The 19332-nt window shown below is 46.2% G+C and overlaps 2 protein-coding genes and 1 pseudogene across 2 annotated transcripts in view; 2 read left to right on the plus strand and 1 right to left on the minus strand.

Moving 5' to 3' along the window:
• LOC116824943 (uncharacterized) overlaps positions 1 to 19332 on the plus strand; it is a 480271-nt gene that overhangs the window by 392219 nt on the left and 68720 nt on the right. Inside the window, 1 exon segment of the mRNA XM_075071952.1 lies at positions 10211 to 11672. Within this exon segment, the coding sequence (XP_074928053.1) occupies positions 10211 to 11672 (1462 nt within the window).
• Positions 1 to 19332, minus strand: part of LOC116832036 (uncharacterized) — a 524829-nt gene that overhangs the window by 260338 nt on the left and 245159 nt on the right. The gene's annotated exons all lie outside the window — the stretch shown is intronic.
• On the plus strand, positions 3046 to 10142 carry LOC142047694 (uncharacterized; annotated as a pseudogene).

Here is a 19332-nt window from a genome sequence, read left to right on the forward strand (position 1 = left end):
GATGAATAGAGAGTAGGGGGAGGTGATGGGCACACAGAATCCCTGATGGGGTGATGGGGGTAGAGATGAATGGAGTGTAGGGGGAGGTGATGGGCACACAGAATCCCTGATGGGGTGATGGGGGTAGAGATGAATGGAGAGTACGGGGAGATGAGGGACACACAGAATCCCGATGGGCTGATGGGGGTAGAGATGAATGGAGATTATGGGGGAGATGAGGGGCACACAGAATCTCTTGATGAGGTGATGGGGGTAGAGATGAATGGAGAATAGGGGGAGATGAGAGGCACACAGAATCCCTGATGGGATGATGAGGGTAGAGATGAATGGAGAGAAGGTTGGAGATGGTGGGCACACAGAATCCCGATGGAGTGTTGGGGGTAGAGATGAATGGAGAGTTGGGGGAGATGAGGGGCACACAGAATCCCTGATAGGGTGATTAGGGTGGAGATGAATGGAGAGAAGGGTGTAGATGAGGGGCACACTGATTCCCTGATAGGGTGATGGGGGTAGAGATGAATGGAGAGTAGGGGGAGATCAGGGGCACACAGAATCACTGGAGGGGAGAGATGTTGTGTGGGGAATATGGGGCAGATGGCGGAGGGGAGAGGGAAAAATGGGAGCACATGGATCCCTTGCCTTGGAGAGACAGTGAGAAGCCCTGTTATGGGTGGAGGAGGGAATGGGGCACATAACTCTTCATGGAAGAGGGGAATGCGGTGTGCAGTGAATCCCAGAAATAAAGGGGGGTTGGAGGGTGGCACGTAGGGATCGTGTGGGGTAGGAATGTCAGGAGCCCCCTATGTGTGCAGTGAGCTTGGTCTACACAAGCAGCAATGTGTGACAAGAATGATAGGGAATAACTGTCTGTGGGGGAGGTTCTTTGCACAGACACGAGAGAGGAAGGCTGCTATCCTGTTTCAGAAACTGGCCTGGGACTCACGAGATCCCTGGTTGTGCCACAGACTTCCTACTGGGGTTTCAAAGGGTCCTGAGGTAGGTGACTTGCACACCTCTCCCCTTATGAAGTTTGAAAGTCCCAGCTGTGATCTCCTTGGGTGAAGATAATGATCCACCCTTTGTCTGGTTCATCTATTGACAGGGAAAGCCCTTTGGGGCAGGGACTGTCCCTCTCTAGATTCACAGAGGAACTTAGAGAGGACCTTAGTTGTGGTGACAGTGTTCCCAGGCCTAGTTGCAGGGACTCACAAAGCCTGTGTTATGTGTCTGTGCTCCCTATACAGTGAGTTAGGAGAGATGGTGCCTCTGGATGCGATTCACAACCAGGGCTGGATTAACCTTAGTGGGCCTGGCATCAAACATCAGCTAGGAGGGCGGGATTCCCCCACGCTAGAGTGGAAGTTCAGCTCTAGGCACCAATGTGGGAGGGGAGCTCAGAGCACACTGACCAGCCTGGGCCTTGCAGGACAGTGAGACAGCAGAACGCCCATCAGCTGCTCCTGGCCCTTGCATCACGCTGGGGCTTAGACGTTTGGATGGCTGGTGAGAATATGCAATGTGCTTGCTCTGAAGTAAAGACATAGAGGTAGAGGGAAATTTCACTGCAAAAATTTAGGCATCAATCAAGCTCAGGGGTCTGCATGGTTTGGTGGCAGCTGAGCGGGGTTTGGTTTTGTGACTCCTAGTGCTCAGTCCCTGTGGTAATGGTACAGGGACTGGCAGATAAATACCACTGACAGCACAAAGGGGCCCTTCTTTCAGCTGGAGATTCCAGATGCTGCTGTAATTAATACTCTTTTTCCCTCCTGCAGCAGTAGCAGTGGCAAAGGTTACAAGATATCCTTGCCAAACTCTCTTTCTCTGCTGGGGTTCCCCATCATCAATGCTCCAATGTTCTCCATCTCTGCTTTAGCTGTTGCAGGGGCCCCAGTACTATGGTAGTCCGCTTGGAGGGGATCTGCAGTGCCAGATGGTCAACAGTGGCTGTGGTGAAATGATTGTCATGCCTGGCTAATTCCTCTGCTCTTTGTTCTCCTGGCTGGGTAGAGTTTGTATTCAGTAAATGCTGGAATTGTTTGAGATTCATGAATTTCCAGCATTGAAGCATGATGGGAACTGAACAGATTTGTAGGACTTTCAGTCTGCATTTGGGTTGAGCTGTGAGGAGAGAAGTTACTCCCAGTTTCTGGGTCTGTGGTGCACAGAGTAGCTTGAGTGGATGTACAGGGACAATTCTGACATTTCTGACATCCGTGTCCACCAGTCCAGCGTGTAGATGGCTGTGCATGTGGGAGCAGAGATTTCCTGTGAGAAAATGAGTGGACAGACCTGAGGGGAGGTTTTGTGCTGCTAGGTCTGAGGAATTAACTCTGCATTTGTCAAAGTCCCCAACACCGTGAGCCTGGTTCATCACCATGTCAGAGGATGTCTCTATCCCCTGCTATGGGGAGATTTTGGGAATCAGTGACACTGGAAAGGGCCAAAGCATCGTGGTGGAAGCCACCTAAATATGAGCATCTGGTGTGATACTGTAGCTAAGAGGGTTAATATGATCCTGTGGTAGCTAAACAGAGGAATATGAAGCAACGATAAGGAGGAGAACATCATTGGTTCTTAACATGGCATTAGTTAGACCATTAGTGAATACTATATCCAGTCCTGGTGTTGATACTGCTGAAAGGATGTTCACAAATTAGCACAGATTTAGAAAAGAGATACAAGAATGACTAGAGGACTAGATTCAGAATTTATAAGGCCTTAATGGATTGTTGTTATCATCTAGTCTGATCTCTTGTGTAACACAAGCCATAGGAGATCCCTCAATTAATTCCTGTGATTCTTTTAGGAAAAAAACACTTCATTCTTGATGTAAAAAATATCCAGTGATGGAGAAACCATTAGAGCCCTGGGTAAGTTTTGTCGAATGGTCAGTTAGCCTCACTGTTAAAACTTTCCAACTTAGGCCTAGTCTACACTAGTCTGTTATTTTGGAATTAGCTGAGTTAATTCGAAAAAAAAAGATTCCATCCACACGACTAAACTGTTTTTTTCGATTTAAAGGGCTCTTTAATCTGGTTTCTACTCCACCTCGGCAAGTGGAGTAGAACTTAAATCAAGATCGCAATCCCTGGTTAAAGGTATTGTGGACACAATTTGACATTATTGGCCTCTGGGAGCTATCCCAGAATGCTCCCTTGTGACCACTCTGGACAACTCTCTCAACTCCAATGCACTAGCCAAGTGGGCAGGAAAAGCCCTGGGAACTTTTGAATTTCATATCCTGTTTGCTCACCATCAGCACAGGTGACCATCAGCACAGTCCACCATCACAGGCGACCATGCAGAGATCACAAGAGATCACGCAGTCCCAGATTCACAAACGAGCTCCAGCATGGTCCGAATGGGAGGTACTGGATCTCATTGCATGTTGGGAAGATGAGTCTGTTATGGCAGAACTACTTTCCAAAAAAAAGAACACAAATATGTACGCTAAAGTCTCCAGGGCCATGACGGAAAGAGGCTACTCCAGGGACACAGAGCAGTGTCATACAAAAATCAAGGAGCTCAGGCAAGCGTACCAAAAAGCCAGAGAGGCGAATGGGCGCTCTGGGTGACAGCCCCATACATTCCGCTTCTGCTGTGAGCTGCATGTAATTATTGGGGGTGACGCCACCACTACCCCACCACTGTCCATGGACACCTGCAAGGGGGGAGTTGCACGGAGTGAGGAGGAAGAGTCATTGAAGGACAAAGAGGAGGAGGAGGAGGACAGTGCACAGGCAGCAAGTGGGGAATCCATTTCTCCCCCTATCAAGGAACTATTCTTAACGCTGGAGCCAATATCCTCCCCCGACTCCCAGGGCGGGCTTCTGGACCATGACCCTGGAGAAGGTACTTCTGGTGAGTGAGAGCCTGATTGGAACCATGTAGTGGGAGGCAGAGGGAGAAACCTGCTAGGCTGTTCAGGTTTAGTTTAAAGGGCTCATCCCTGCTCAGAGCCTCATCGGAGCCACGTGGTGGGTGGGGGGCGGAGGGGTGTTGTGTGAAGTGATCATCCCAGAGAACCCGCAGGCCCTCCTTTTATATGGCAAGCCCACCAGGCATTGCTTGCTATGGGAAAGGGGGCTCAGCAGTTTGAAAGCATTGAAATGAATGTAGAAGAAGCAGAACCCCGCATGCCCCTAGGCTGCTTGCAAGCTGAATTCTGTTGCCTGGCTGTGTGTGGTGGCTTACTCACACCAAAGTGTCCCCTTTGTTCTCTGAAACGTATTTTTTAAAATACTACCCTCCCCTTTTCTCCTCCTGCAGGCGCAAATGTTTCAACATGGCCCCTATCTACTCCGTCCCAGAGGCTGGTCCAGATTAGAAGGCAGGAAAAACTAACTCAGGACGACATGTTTGCCGAGCTCATGCAGTCCTCCGGCACTGATAGGGCCCAGCTGAATGCGTGGAGACAAACAATTGCAGAGTCCCATAAAGCATTACAGGAACACGAAGAGAGGCAGGACGCTATGGTCAAGCTCATGGAGAAGCAAACTGACATGCTCCGCTGTATGGTGTATCTAATGCGGGAAAGGCAGCAAGACCACAGGCTGCTGCTGCAGCCCCTGTATAACCACCCTCTCTCCTCCCCAAGTTCCATAGACTCCTTACCCAGATGCCCAAGAACACGAGGGGGGAGGCTACAGGGACCCACACACTCAGCCCCAGAGGATCGCCCAAGCAGCAGAAAGCTGGCATATGCGAACTTTTAATTTGGTTTCTGGACTTGTCACTTCCCCCCGCAACCCCCTAATCCAATACTGCCCTCCAGCCAGGTCTACCTCTGATTTCTCTCAATGTGTTGTGCAACAAATAATAAAGAACAGTTTTTAAATAATTTTGACTTTATTTCCTTTCATATATATAGGGAACGGGTAACTTCAAGAGAGACAAACATAACTGTCCACAACGTACCGGGCCAGTCATGAAAACTGGCTTTCAAAGCTCTCTGATGTGCAGCGACCCTGTTTGCGCTCTTCTAATCGTCCTGTTGTCTGGCTGTGCAAATTGGCCACCAGGCGAGTTGCCTCAACCTCTCCACTCCACCATAAACGTCTCCCCCTTAACTTTCACAGATATTGAGGAGCACAGAACAAGCAGCAATTACAATTGGAATATTGGTTTGTGCTGAGTTCTAACCAAGTCAGTAAACAGCGCCAGTCCGCTTTCAAATGTCCAAAAGCACATTCTACCGATTCTGCACTTGCTCAGCCTATAGTTGAACTGCTCCTTACTACTGTCCAGGGTGCCTGTGTACAGCTTCATGAGCCATGGCATTAAGGGGTAGGCTGGGTCCCCAAGGATAACTATAGGCATTTCAACATCCCCAACAGTAATTTTACGGGCTGAGAAGGAAGTCCCTTCCTACACCTGTTCAAACAGACCAGAGTTCCTGAAGATGCATGCGTCATGCATCTTTCCCTTCCATCCCACGTTGAAGTCGGTGAAATGTCGCTTGTGATCCACTGGTGCTTTCAGCACCATGGAAAAGTACCCCTTGTGGTTTATGTACTGGCTGCTCCGGTGTGCCAGCGCCACGATAGGAATATGCGTTCCGTCTATTGCCCTGCCGCAGTTAGGGAACCCCAGCACATTAAAGCCATCCGCAATGATCTGCACATTTCCCAAAGTCACTACCCTTGATAGCAGCTGGTCAATGATTGCATTGGTTACTTGCAGCACAGCAGCCCCTACAGTAGATTTGCCCACTCCAAACTGATTCCCGACTGACCGGTAGCTGTCTGGCATTGCAAGCTTCCACACTGCTATGGCCACTTGCTTCTCAATTGTGAGGGCTGCTCTCATTTTGGTGTCTTTGCGCTTCAGGGCAAGGGACAGCAAGCCACAAAGTTCCATGAAAGTGGCCCTACGCATACGAAAGTTTCGCAGCCACCGGGAATCATCTCAGACCTGCAACACTCTGTAGTTCCACCAGTGTGTGTTTGTTTTTTGGTCCCAGAATTGGTGTTCCACAGCCGCCATGATCTCCCAAGCGCCACATGCCGTGCTTCTAGGAACATCTGTGTCCATGTCCTCATCAGTATAGCAATCGCGCTGTCGTCGCTTCCTTGCCTGATTTTGCAGGTACTGCAAATACTGCTGGATAATGTGCGAGGTATTTACAATGGTCAGAACTGCAGTAGAGATCTGAGTGAGCTCCATGCTTGCCTGCACAGGTAATCTTGGAAAAAGGACGCGAAACGTAGGAGACATGTTTGGTTCAAGATGGCTGAGAAAAGGCAGTAAATGGTTGTCTTCTGTAACTTTAACGGAGTCAGAAAGCTAACTAGAGCTGCGAGAGAGGGAGAGCAGAGTTTGCGGCAGAAGCGTGAGCAGAGTTTGCGGCGGAAGCTGTGCAGCTCAGTTCACGATGGCCGAAAAATGGCAGGGAATTGTTGCCGTCTGTAGCTTCCACGGGAGCCCAGAACCAACAACATGGAAAAAGCGGTGGAAGTTGTGTGGCTCAGTTCATGATGGCTGAAAAACGGCAGGGAATTGTTGCCTTCTGCAGCTTGTATGCAAGCCCAGGACAGACGACATGGAAAAATTAGCTAGTGATGCAAGAGCAGGAGAGCAGAGTTTGCGGCAGAAGCTGTGCTGCTTGGTTCACGATAGCCAAAAAAAGGCGGGAAATGGTTAGATAAAAGAGTAGATAGACAAGGGGATATGCGAAATGGATTCATAGTACCAGGAGACAGGCAGTGCACTGTACTGCACTGTCTGCTGGCAGTATGGCATCTGTCATAGCTTTCACGGAATGAGGAGCGAGTGATGGCACACACCCAGAAACACCCGCGAGAAGGTTTTTGCCCCATCATGCTCTGGGAGCTTAACCCACAATTCCAATGGGCGGTGGGGACTGAGGGAACTGTGGGATAACTACCACTTTTGACTCCGACATTTGATGCTACCTCGGTACTGTGGACGCACTCTGCCAAATTCACACGCTTTAGTGGGGACACACAACACCAAATGTATAGAATTGCTTCCGAAAATGTGAATAGAATAACTTTGAATTAATTTTGTACTGTAGACATACCCTTATTTTATATTTAAATGTCTCTAGCTTTAACTTTCAGCCACTGGATCTTGTTACACATTTGTCTGCTGGACTGAAGAGCCATCTTATGTTTAATTTCTGTTCCGTATGTGAGAGTTATAGACTGTTATCAAATCATCCCTTAGTATTCTTTCATAAAGTAGATAGGTTGAGCTCCTTTATAGGACCTGTCCTCCAATCCTTTTATAATTCTTGTGGCTCTTCTCTGAGGCCTTTCTAATTTTTCAACATCCTTCTTTAATTGTGAGCACCAGAACTGGACACAGTATTCCAGCAGCAGTCGCACAATTGTCAAATACAGAGGTAATATCACCTCTCTGTTCCTAGTTGGTAGTGCCCTGGATATGCATCCAAGGATGTCAATAGTCACTTTTCTCACAGCAGTGCACTGGGAACTTTTGTTCAGTTCATTATCCACTGTGACCCCCAAGATTTATTTTAGAGTTGCTTTTTCCCAGGACAGAGTTCCTATCCGTGTGGCCAGCATTCTTTGTTCTCATGTGTGAAATTTTACATTGGGCAATACTGAAAGCATTGCCCACAGCATAGCAAGTGATCCAGATTGCTCTGTGTCAGTGACCTGCCCCCTTCATTATTTACCACTCCCCCAATCTGTATGTCATTGTAATGGATTCCCACTCACCGTTAGATGCACCTCCTTGCATCTCTGTAAGGGAATGTACCTTTCCTGGCATCAGGTGCCTTCTTGCTGCTTACTTTGCTCTCAATTACTCCTGGCCCTCCATCTCTCAGGTGATGATGCCAGGTAACCCAATTGATCTCTCAGGCCCCCGTTATCTCTATCAGGGCTGGGTATGGGGTGCACACCCCGTGACAGTCTTTTGTAAACTTCATCACTACTGACTTTATGTTTTCTAGAAGGTCATTGATAAAAATGTTATTGGAGTAGGGCCAACAACTGATCCCTACAGGGGCCCCACCTGAAGCACACACCCTTGTTTACAATTACATTTTTAGACCTATCAGATTTAGTCAGTTTTTTAAACCCCTTTAATGTGTGCCATGTTAGTTCTGTATCATTCTAGTTTTGTGGTGCTAAACCCTAGTGCTAGTCCATTGTGACCCATGTGTGACCCATCAAGCCCCTCATTGCCAGCCGGCAGAGGGCACACCATAGCCTAACTCTCATCAGGCCTAATGCACTCATTGCCCCAGCTCACTGTTATAATCTGTATCTAAAAGGGGTCAAATAAGGGAAGGGTTCTCAAACCATGGGCTCTGTCCATGACATAGTCCCAGGTGGTCTGCTATGGGTCAAGTTTTGTGGGGACAACCCCAAACTTTATACATTGGTAGAGTGGTTGCTGGTGAAGCAGAGCTGCCAGCTGATGGGCAGAGGGTGAGAAGAAGGGACCTACCTCATGAGACGGTGGCTGGAGGAAGCTGGACGGTTCACATCCATTCCCACCCTGAGGTTCAATACCCTGCAATCCCTGGCTGTCCAGCCCCCTGTAGTATTGTCCCTAACTCAGGATTGGTGTTGGGTGATTGAGTCCATTAAGGTAACAGCCAGTTCTGGCTTGAGCATCTGCCTCTGCCCAGCAACAGGACTGGCCTTAGGGAAAATGGTGAGGGGGTGTGCTGGGAGGAGGGAAGCTTCCTGTAGCTGTGGGGGAGGTTCCCAGAGGTGGGTCTAACTCGGCTCCAGTTGAATAAGAAATCCCGTCCCTCCTCAATCTGGACAGGACTAGCAGGTGGATCATGGTACGTGGTAGGAGCCCCTGGCTAGGATTCCATCAATCCTGCCCATCCCTAGCTCTGACCCCAGCACTTGGGGGCTTGGGCTGGCTGTGTGTGTGTGTGGGGGGGGTTATGGCACCCCCTGATCGTGATGTCCTGGGTGGTCTCCCATTATGACCATCCCTAAGGCCAACTCTGCCTGGCACTGAGAGCCCCCAAGTCCTTCCCTTGTTCCTGGGCAGAGGATGCCTGAGATACGTGCCAGGTGCTGGGTGGGTGACTGGGGCAGAGCTGCCAGATGACCACCTGAAGACACTCAGCAGGCTTCTGAGCCATAGTATAACAGTGGGGGCTGGCTGTAACAGCTTCTTGGCCCCTTTGCCCTCTCACTGGCCTCGGCCCCTGCTCAGACGAGGGGTCATGCATGTCCCATAAGGCCCCTCACTCTGACGGACGCATGTTAATAGTGGGTCTCAGTGCCTATTACGGGTGCACTAGTGGGTCTCATGGAAAAATGTCTGGGAACCCTTGATGTAACTTATCATAGGTGAACTGGCAACAAGCTGGTAATCCTTGCTCCAGATCGGTGCATCTTGGGATCTTGTATGATTTATAGCCCAGCCCCTGTAGGGTGGGGTTGGGGAGAGGATGGAGCTTCTCTGGGATTTTCTGTTCAGACATTGGATCTGGAAGGAGTAACAGCACTAATTTTAATGAATAAGTTCAACACTTGTTTCCTTGCCCACCCCTCCCAGCAGGATTTCCAGTTTCCAAACCAAACATCCTCTCCCAGCTGGAACAAGGGGAGGAGCTGTGGGTCCCTGATCTCCAAGGCCACGAGGAAAGGGAGAGCCCAAGCAATGCCTACGCAGGTAATGAAACACCTGAGTTAGAAACTAATTGTTAAATCCTCATGGCTGATGCCTCTTATTCATTTTCATCAAGACTGTCTGACCCTTCAGCACCTGCCTTGATCTATATACTCAGAAGATATGGAGGAAGGATGGGTCCCCTCCTCTCACTCCTTTGGGGAAGGGTAATGGGGGTAGAAAGATACAGTTCCTGATATTTCAATCTCCCCAACAGTTATATGGGTTTGTTCCTCCCTTTCCTGTTTCCCTTTCTGAGGTTCCCTGTCCTGGCACAGGGACTGACTCCTGTCTGGATTCTCTCTCTATCCCTGCAGGTGATGGGACAGCGAATGAGATTGAGGAGGAGAATCCTCAGGAGGAAGGTCCGGAGCGAGTGGAACCACAGGGGACGGTATCGGAAAGAGGTGAAGGAGATGTTTCCCAGAGTCCTGAGGAGGGGGAGGCCTGTAGAGTCAGAGCAGCACAGAGAAGCATCAGGGAAACCACTCAGAAAGGAGGTGGAGTAAGTCCACTCACAGGAGCAGAGGAGTCCAGAAAGTCAAAGAAACTATTCAACAGAGAATTCCCATTAGAGAGAGACCCTACAAGTGCAGTTATTGTGGGAAAAGCTTCCAGTACATATCAGAACTTCTAGCACATCAGATATTCCACACAGGAGAGAAACCCTATGAATGTCCTCACTGTGGAAAAAGTTTCAGTCAGAGCTCAGCCCTTATTCAACATCAGAGAATCCACACAGGAGAGAAACCCTACAAATGTAATGAGTGCAGGAAAAGCTTCCGTTTGGGCTCAGACCTTCTGGCACATCAGAGAATCCATACAGGAGAAAAACCCTATGAATGCCCTGATTGTAGAAAAAGCTTTCGACGGCACTCAACCCTTGTTTCCCATAAGAGAATCCACACAGGAGAGAAACCCTACAAATGTAAAGAGTGCGGGAAAAGCTTCCGTTTGGGCCCAGACCTTTTAGCACATCAGAGAATCCATACAGGAGAGAAACCTTATGAATGCCCTGATTGTAGAAAAAGCTTTCGACGGCACTCAACCCTTGTTTCCCATAAGAGAATCCACACAGGAGAGAAACCCTACAAATGTAAAGAGTGCGGGAAAAGCTTCCGTTTGGGCCCAGACCTTTTAGCACATCAGAGAATCCATACAGGAGAGAAACCTTATGAATGCCCTGATTGTAGAAAAAGCTTTCGACGGCACTCAACCCTTGTTTCCCATAAGAGAATCCACACAGGAGAGAAACCCTACAAATGTAAAGAGTGCGGGAAAAGCTTCCGTTTGGGCCCAGACCTTTTAGCACATCAGAGAATCCATACAGGAGAGAAACCTTATGAATGCCCTGATTGTAGAAAAAGCTTTCGACGGCACTCAACCCTTGTTTCCCATAAGAGAATCCACACAGGAGAGAAACCCTACAAATGTAAAGAGTGCGGGAAAAGCTTCCGTTTGGGCCCAGACCTTTTAGCACATCAGAGAATCCATACAGGAGAGAAACCTTATGAATGCCCTGATTGTAGAAAAAGCTTTCGACGGCGCTCAACTCTTGTTTCCCATAAGAGAATCCACACAGGAGAGAAACCCTACAAATGTAAAGAGTGCGGGAAAAGTTTCCGTTTGGGCCCAGACCTTTTAGCACATCAGAGAATCCATACAGGAGAGAAACCCTATGAATGCCCTGACTGTGAAAAAAGCTATCGACAGCACTCAGCCCTTGTTTGCCATCAGAGAACCCACACAGGAGAGAAACCCTTTAAATGCCCCCAATGTGAGAAAAGATTCACTAGGAAGTCACACCTTAATCAACATCAGAGAACCCACACGGGAGAGAAGCCCTACGAATGCCCTGACTGCCGGAAAAGCTTCAGTCAGAGCTCAAGTCTTATTCAACATCAGAGAATCCACACAGGAGAGAAACCCTATAAGTGCCATGACTGTGGGAAAGACTTTTGTGACAGATCAAGCCTCCGCAGACACCAGAGGATCCACACAGGAGAGAAACCCTATAAGTGTCATGACTGTGAGAAAAGGTTGAGGCGGAACTCAAGGCTTATTGGACATCAGAGAACTCACACAGAAAACAAACCAAATAAGTGCCATGAGAGTGGGAAAGGCTATTATGATAGCTCAAGCCTCAGCAGACACCAGAGAATCCACACGCGACACAAACCCTATGTCAGTAAAACCTTTGCCAATTCCCACATATCTAAGCAGGTCAGGCCAGGCTGAAATGGGCCTGTAATGAAGACATGTCATTGTTCTTAAAGCAGAGAGCAGAATCACTTTTCTGGAACAGAGCTGGCGCAGCAAGAGGCTGGCCTGAGATAATCAAATCCCAGCGCAACATGGGACTCTTATTACTTCTGAAGAAGCTCTGAACATCCTCTATTCAGGTACTACATTTAAATTTTGAGTTCTACACCTAGAACTCTATTTTTATTATATGCTGGAACTTCTAATTTCTTCTTCATAGTGTTTTAGGCTGGGATCCATCAGAGGACTTAGGCGCTGGGACACTGAACATTCCAACACATAACTTTTAGGCGCCTAGAAGATCACAGGAACAAAACTGAGATCCATAAATCTAAATCAGGTGAGTAGGCTCTCAGTACAATCAATTGGGCGAGATGGGCATCTTAGAACTGGATTCACAATAGAATCAGAATAATAGAATAATAGAATATCAGGGTTGGAAGGGACCTCAGGGGGTCATCTAGTCCAACCTCCTGCTCAAAGCAGGACCAATTCCCAGACAGATCTCTAAATGGTCTCCTCAAGTGGGTAGGGAGTCACTTTATCTAGCCAACAAGAGATCCCAGCAAGAGGGGTATGTCCTAAACCCTGCCCCTCTGATGGAGATAGGCACCTATCTCTTTTTGTGCTTTATGAACTAGTGAAATTAGACACTTCCTTCCCAGTGAAACCCATCCCAGTATGCTTATTCAGAGGCCAGCTAACTTCCCACAAAAAACTGGGGTGGGTGGGTGGTAGAAATTCACTCATAACCTTTAACCCCGTGGTTGGGGTACTCACACACAATGTGGGATGCTCCCAGTTCAAGTCCCCTTCCACTTGCTGAAGCAAAGTGATGTGAATAGAGTCATTTGCCTGTCAGTACAGTGCCCTAACAAGTAAGGGTATGTCTACAGAGCAGCTAGCCACCCCCAGCTGGCCTGTGCTAGCAGACTTGGGCATGCTGGGCTGTTTCACTGCTGTGTAGATGTCCAGGTTTGGGCTAGACCCTGAGCTGTGGGACGCTCCCACTCACAGAATCCTAGAGTCCTTGCTCCAGCCTGAGCCCAGAAATCTGCATTCAAGGAAGGAGCCCCCCAGCTTGAGCCCTTCAAGCCCAAGGCAGCTGGTACGGGCCAGTCACGTTTTTTGTTTGTTTGTTTGTTTGTTTTGCTGTATAGACATACCCTGAGCTAATGAATAATCTGATGTGGGACTGAGTCAATCTTTCCTGGTGTGTAAATATTTAAATAGTAACATGGCCAGAGAGAGTGAGAGAGTGACTGACTCTGCAGCCTGGCAGTTAGGGCATCCACTGTTAAAGTAGGCTGACCTTGTGTTTAATCCTCATTCTCCAATGACTCTTTAAGTTTCTCTGAAGACTGTAACCAGTCTATGTACAGAGATGTGAAATAAGGCAGTAATGCAATAGACTACAGGTCTTAAGCCTGTAAGACAGTAGCCGAGCCCAAGTAGCTGAGCTCTAACGTCAAAGCCTTCACATAAGCAGCTAACCCATAAATGACTTTATATTATAAGATATCACAAGCTAGAGTAATATTATAAGTAAATGTTGCTAAATTGCTGATAGGTGACCACAAGCAGCCTGTTTATACCAGCTTCAGGTATTTTGAAGTTAGGAATATCAGCAGATGTTTACCAAAATCCCATTGTAACTAACAGACTTATATGCTAGTAAGTTTGAGGTAATGGATTTTGTGAGCTTTGGAATAAGGGCACCTCAACATTGATAGGGTGAGGAAATACAGATCAGGAAAAGAGGTGGAAATCACTACTGAAAATGCAATGGTATGACTAGCATTAGCTAACCTATGAGAAAAGGTGGAACTCGGCTTGTCCACTCCAGGGAGGTTTTCCTGGAACCTGTCAGGTCAAAGGACCACTTGTGGGTCCTCTAAGCTAGTTGGGGGCTTCCCAGCAAAAGATGGTGTGAGTATGCAAATGATCTCATGCCAGAGATTGTCACATCTTATATTGCCTCTATTTACTGTGCTAAGTGTAGTTCTTGTGACCGTAATATTGCACTAACAAAGCTGTTACAAATTCAGAAAGTCTTTCCGAGGTGTCTGTGTCTCTGCCTTACCTGCAGGGGTCCTCACTATCAAAAGGACTGTGATATTGTTCCTAAGACAGAAGCGGAACTCAGTCAAATCACCAATTGTTGCACTGGGAAATCTAAATAATATCTAACCAATAAATCAGGCAACAAAACAGACTGCTAAGTCTTACCCCAAAGAAGACGACGGCACACCAAACAACAGAAGGAAGGATGAGAACTTCCACCTGCTTAAAAATTCAGAGAGGTTTAGGAAATCAATGCTTATTGCTAATTGCAATGGGTAATGTCGTGCTGGAAGAAGTCATAATTTGGCCTTCAGAAGCAACTTATGTGTTGCCTAGATACATGAACATACGAGTTCAGATCTATTTCATAACACCAAGTCTTCGGGCGGTGGAGTTCTTAACTGGAAACATACAAATCGATGTAGCTATAAGCAACTTCCTTCAAGCTAATGAAAAATATCCTAGTTTCAAATGAGCAAAAAAAAAAAAGAATTGCAGTAAGACAGTTTAAAAAAGTGCCACAAGCAGTTAAATGGGGAAAATGAAGTTCAGGATTTGAAATCTGAACATCATGTGGTACAACTGATTTGTACTGAAAAAAGAACAGCATCACCTGTAATTGTCATTTATTGGATAGGGTTTGTGGTGTAGGCGAGCTATTGTGCTTACTAAATATTTGCTTACGTGTTAAAGAAGCTACCTTCAAATTTTGGTTGATGGAGGCCAAACTAAATTCAGCTGTACTTACTGTGTTACAGTGATAGGAAATTGCATGTCTTTGATGGTTAATTTTGTTATTGATCGTTCAATTCAATCCTGACCTGAAAGTGGGCTGACAATTGACACTACGCATGGAGCCTGATGATAGCCAGGCCTTTCTATCCACTTTATAGTTCATCATTCCAGCCCTATACTTCTTTAACTGCTGGCAAATACTGTGGAGACTGTATCAAAAGCTTGCTAGAAAGTCAAGGAATAACACATCCACGATTCCGCTCATCACAGACCAGTTATCTTCTCATAGAAGGCAATTAGGAGTCGGCAGACTTCCCTTGGTGAATCCATGTGATGTTCTGATCACTTCTCTCTTCTAAGTCGATCAAAAATTGATTTCTGGGGACCTGCTCCAGTATTTTGCCAGGTGGACTGAGGTGAGGCTGACTGGCCTGTAGTTCCTGATCTCCTTCTCCATTTTAAAGATGGGCATACATAGCTTTTTCCAGTCATCGGGAATCCCCGATGCCAGGAGGTGTCAAAGATAATGGCCATTGGTCCTGCAATTCAACATCTGCAATCGTCCTTTAGGCATCCCAGTATGTGGAGATCAGCCCAATGGTATTTGGCTCATCCAAGTCTAAATAGTCCCAAACCATTCTTTCTCCACCAGGGCTGGTCACCATCCCTCCATGCTGTGGCGCCCAGTCAGCAGTCGGAGCGTCGACGCTTGTTGTTGAAGACAGAGGAAAAAAAGCATGAGGTACAGTAGCTTTCACATCCTCTGTCACTAGGTTGCTCCTCATTTCAATAAAGGGCCCACATTTTCTTGACTTTCTTCTGTTGTAACATACTTGAAAAACCTCTTGTTACTCTTAACATCATTGCTCGACTGCATCCAAATGTGATTTGGCCCCCTGATTTCACCTCCTGCATGCCCTGAGCAATATTTGATACCTAATCCCCTGCATTATGTCAGTCGTACTTCCACTTCTTGTAAGCTTCTTTTTGGTGTTTAAAGATCAACAGCGATTCTACTGTGAAGCCATGCTGGTCACCGTGCCGATATTTACTATTCTTCTACACATCCAGTAAAGGTTGTTCCTAGCACATCAATTAGGATCTTTAAAACAAGCCAGTCTCGCTGGACTCCTTTCACCCATGTCTTCGCCCAGGGGATTCTGCCCATCAGGTCTGCGAAGGAGTCAAGGTCTGCTTTTACTGAAGTCCCAGGACCATATTCTGGCTGCGTCTTCTTCTTCTTTGTGCACGATCCTGGAACTCGACCATTTCATGGTCACTGCTCCGGTTCCCATCACTTTTGCTCCGTCGCTAATTCTCCCGATTGTGAGCAGGCGAGGCAAAAGAAGAGCGTCTGCCCTAGCACTGTCAGCAGGAAATTGCCCGGTACAATCCAAAAACTCCTGGATTGTCTGTGCAACGTGCTGTATTGCCTCGCCAGCAGAATATCTTACACTCAATCCCCTACGCTTTGCTGCCTTGCATGTGTGAGAGATTACTTCTGCCGGGAGAGAAACACTTAGTCTCTCTCCTTTGGGATATTACACTCTGTGTGAGTAAGAAAAGCCATTTCTAATTCAGATTCTCACTTCAACTGTTTATTTGTGCTGTAAACTTTAGAATACTTTACGTTAATGTTAATTATTGTGTGTGGCTAGCAAGAGTTGGCTAATGTGTTCCTACTGACACTCCAGACTAGCTCTTCCAGTCTTGTGGTGGAACTTCTTTAGTCCTATTTGTACCCTTTGCCTTTTAAATACAAGAAGCAGGTCTGTGCTTTGTGTAGTTCCTTTCTATATTGAACGTAAGTATTTACCCATACAGATGTAGGGTATTAGCTTTAAGTGCTTTAAAAAGATGAATAATGACTTTGCTAGCTGTTCTGTAGTTGACATCCTTTCAGTTCTATTGCCTTAGCCAACCTACCTAGTTTCATCCAAATTCATTTTTAGTTTCAAAATTTTAATATCAAGTTCTTCTAATCTAGTTACTTCACTGAATTTATTCTTGGTTACCTAATACTATTTCTTTATAAGTTCATCTGTTTAACTATTTTAATAATGCTTAGCTACTAGTTCATCTTACTTAGTACAAACAACCTGTTGATTCTACTGTTGAATACTTAAGTAAATATAATCGTGAATAATGCTCAACACGTTTTAAAATGTTGTACCCAGTTTTATACCATTAGTCCATTCAATATAGTTAACCTACTTTGTTTTAATTTACTTTATATTTTAGAACATCATGTTTAGTTAAGAGGTTGTTTTAAGTGTTGCTACTTTGTATTCTTTTTATTTACCTTTTTTATCTGGTGTATCTCATTTGCGTAAGCTTTGTTGATTTAATGGTTTACTGGTTTCTTTCTCATTGGTTAAGCAACTGATTATTTAAGTAACCCTTTCTCAATTTCAAATCCGAGTTCAACTGTTTATTTTGGGACATCCCTTAGTGTACAAGAAAAAGAATCCTTGGTAAATTTTTATGTGATTACTTCCTGAATGCATTAAGAACCATAATCAGTAATTCCATGTTTTCATTTCCTTTGCCTGAACCACTCAGATAAGAAGTAATTACTTAATTGCCTCTAATTATTGTTTCTCCTAGTTATCAGTTTCTATAATTGTTTCAGTCTGTTGATAATTTTACTTGGAGTATTATCTGGTGTTTAACCCTTTTTTATTCCACACTCCTGTCATTCTGGGAAACCATCTGCATCCTTGCCTTAGGAATCTTTGTCTTGGGGCTTTGCACTTGAACATCTGTGAAAGCCAGGGGGAGAGCCTCACCGATGCCTGGCAGGGAGAGTGGGAGAAAATTTCCACATTATGAAAAGCCATAGAGAGGACATGTGAAGAGATGTGATATGCTTCTAAACTGATGTCAGAGTTTAAATGGTAGAAAATGAATGTCCTGTAACAAATGAAATGGATGCAGTGCGTTTGGGTAAAGATTTAGTTAATAATTAGTGTTTTATGGTGGAGTTGTACCTCAGCTATTTTTTTAAGCTGTATTGTACATGACGAAACTTCAGACCCATGGACTTATGGAGAAACATGCCCAAAGTGCTGAGTGTCCACATGGCTGTGCTTATGGGCTCACAAAAATGTGTAGTTGGAAATTGTTCTCTTTGTCTTGGTGGTGGAATGGTGCAGGCAGGGCCTGGCTTTGGGAGAGCAAAAGAAGACTCCCTGTACCCTGTGTTCTCCACAGGCTGCAGAAGACGCCTGGGTTGAGGTGCTGGCTGTGAACTTATCTCCACAGTGTTCTCCAGCAGAGCTGTTTGCTTCTGCATGACATCCAGAATCCTTTCCTTCTGTCCTTTGTCCATGAGCTCCTTTGAGAGCAGGGGGGTAGGTGTAGTCTATAGGTCAGGAATAGATATAAGTTAAGCCAGTAAGGCATGGAGCCTAAAAAGCTGCAAAACCTGTAAAACAGTAGCATAGAAAACTAATTGAGGTATTAGCCCCAAAAGCCTGAGCATAAGTAGTTGACCAGGAGTAACCCTAGATCATAAGATAGCACAAGATAGACTGCTGTGATGCCCAAGCTCCCGAGAGGTGACACAAGATGCTAGTTTATACCAGTGGCGTAGCCAGGTGGAGGGAACAGGGGAAGCAATAAAAAAAAAAAGGCGCCACCTTCTGTGACGCTTTTACTCACCTGGCTCTTCTGTGGCAGGCCCTTCACTCGGTCCAGTTGTCTTCGGTGGGATTGAAGGACCCACTGCCGAAGACCTGCAGAGCTAGTGAAGGTCCCTGTGCCGAAGTGCTGCCACCAGGTGAATAAAATAAAAGCGCCACAGCGGGTGGTGCCTTTTTATTGATCGCTCCCCCTGGTGAGTAAAAAGTTGCCAAGAAATTGACAAGGTGCCACTTGTGCTCAGTGAGAGAGTGGCCGCTGCCCTGCTCTTCCCCAGCTACGCTACTGGTTTATACATGTCTGGGATATTTTAAATTAGCAACATAAACCAACGTCCAACCACAAGACTGCCATGGTAACTAATGGATGAATATGCTAATGAACTGGAGGTAACCGGATTAGTGACCTATGAGAGAAGGCACTCCTACATTAGTGGAATGAGGAAATACAGATCAGGAAAAGGGGATAAAACCTCTACTAGATATGCATTAGGTGTAGTAGCATCAGCATAACACATTATAAAGGTTGTATCCTGGACTGTGTGCTTTGAGAGATCTAGCTTTTGGGAGATGCCAGCATGACAACTACTGAGGATGGTGAAAAGGAAGATGATAAGAAAAATGACTAATCCTTGGGGGTTTTCTGAAAGGAATGGTCTGGATATATGGATGCTCAGATGTACATTCTGTATTATCCCTGTCTACCTTGCTGGGTTAGAGTGTTTGTAACTTTGATAACTGTATTATTAAAATTATTGCAAATTCCAAAGGCTTCTCCTGAGTGTGAGTATTGCAACTAAACAGTAATTCCAATAATACTGGGCCTGATCTCAGGACTAGACCCTACCAAACCTCCAAGTGTTAGTCAGGAATTCTTAAGCAATCAATATAATTAATACACAATCTGTGGATCAGGTAACACAAGAAAGTAACTGCATTTGCTCCTCTACAGGTGTCCTTGCATTGGAGCATATTACCCTGCAGTCATAGAATCATA

Source organism: Chelonoidis abingdonii, chromosome 13, assembly GCF_003597395.2.
Source record: "Chelonoidis abingdonii isolate Lonesome George chromosome 13, CheloAbing_2.0, whole genome shotgun sequence".
Classification (NCBI taxonomy): Eukaryota; Metazoa; Chordata; order Testudines; family Testudinidae; genus Chelonoidis; species Chelonoidis abingdonii.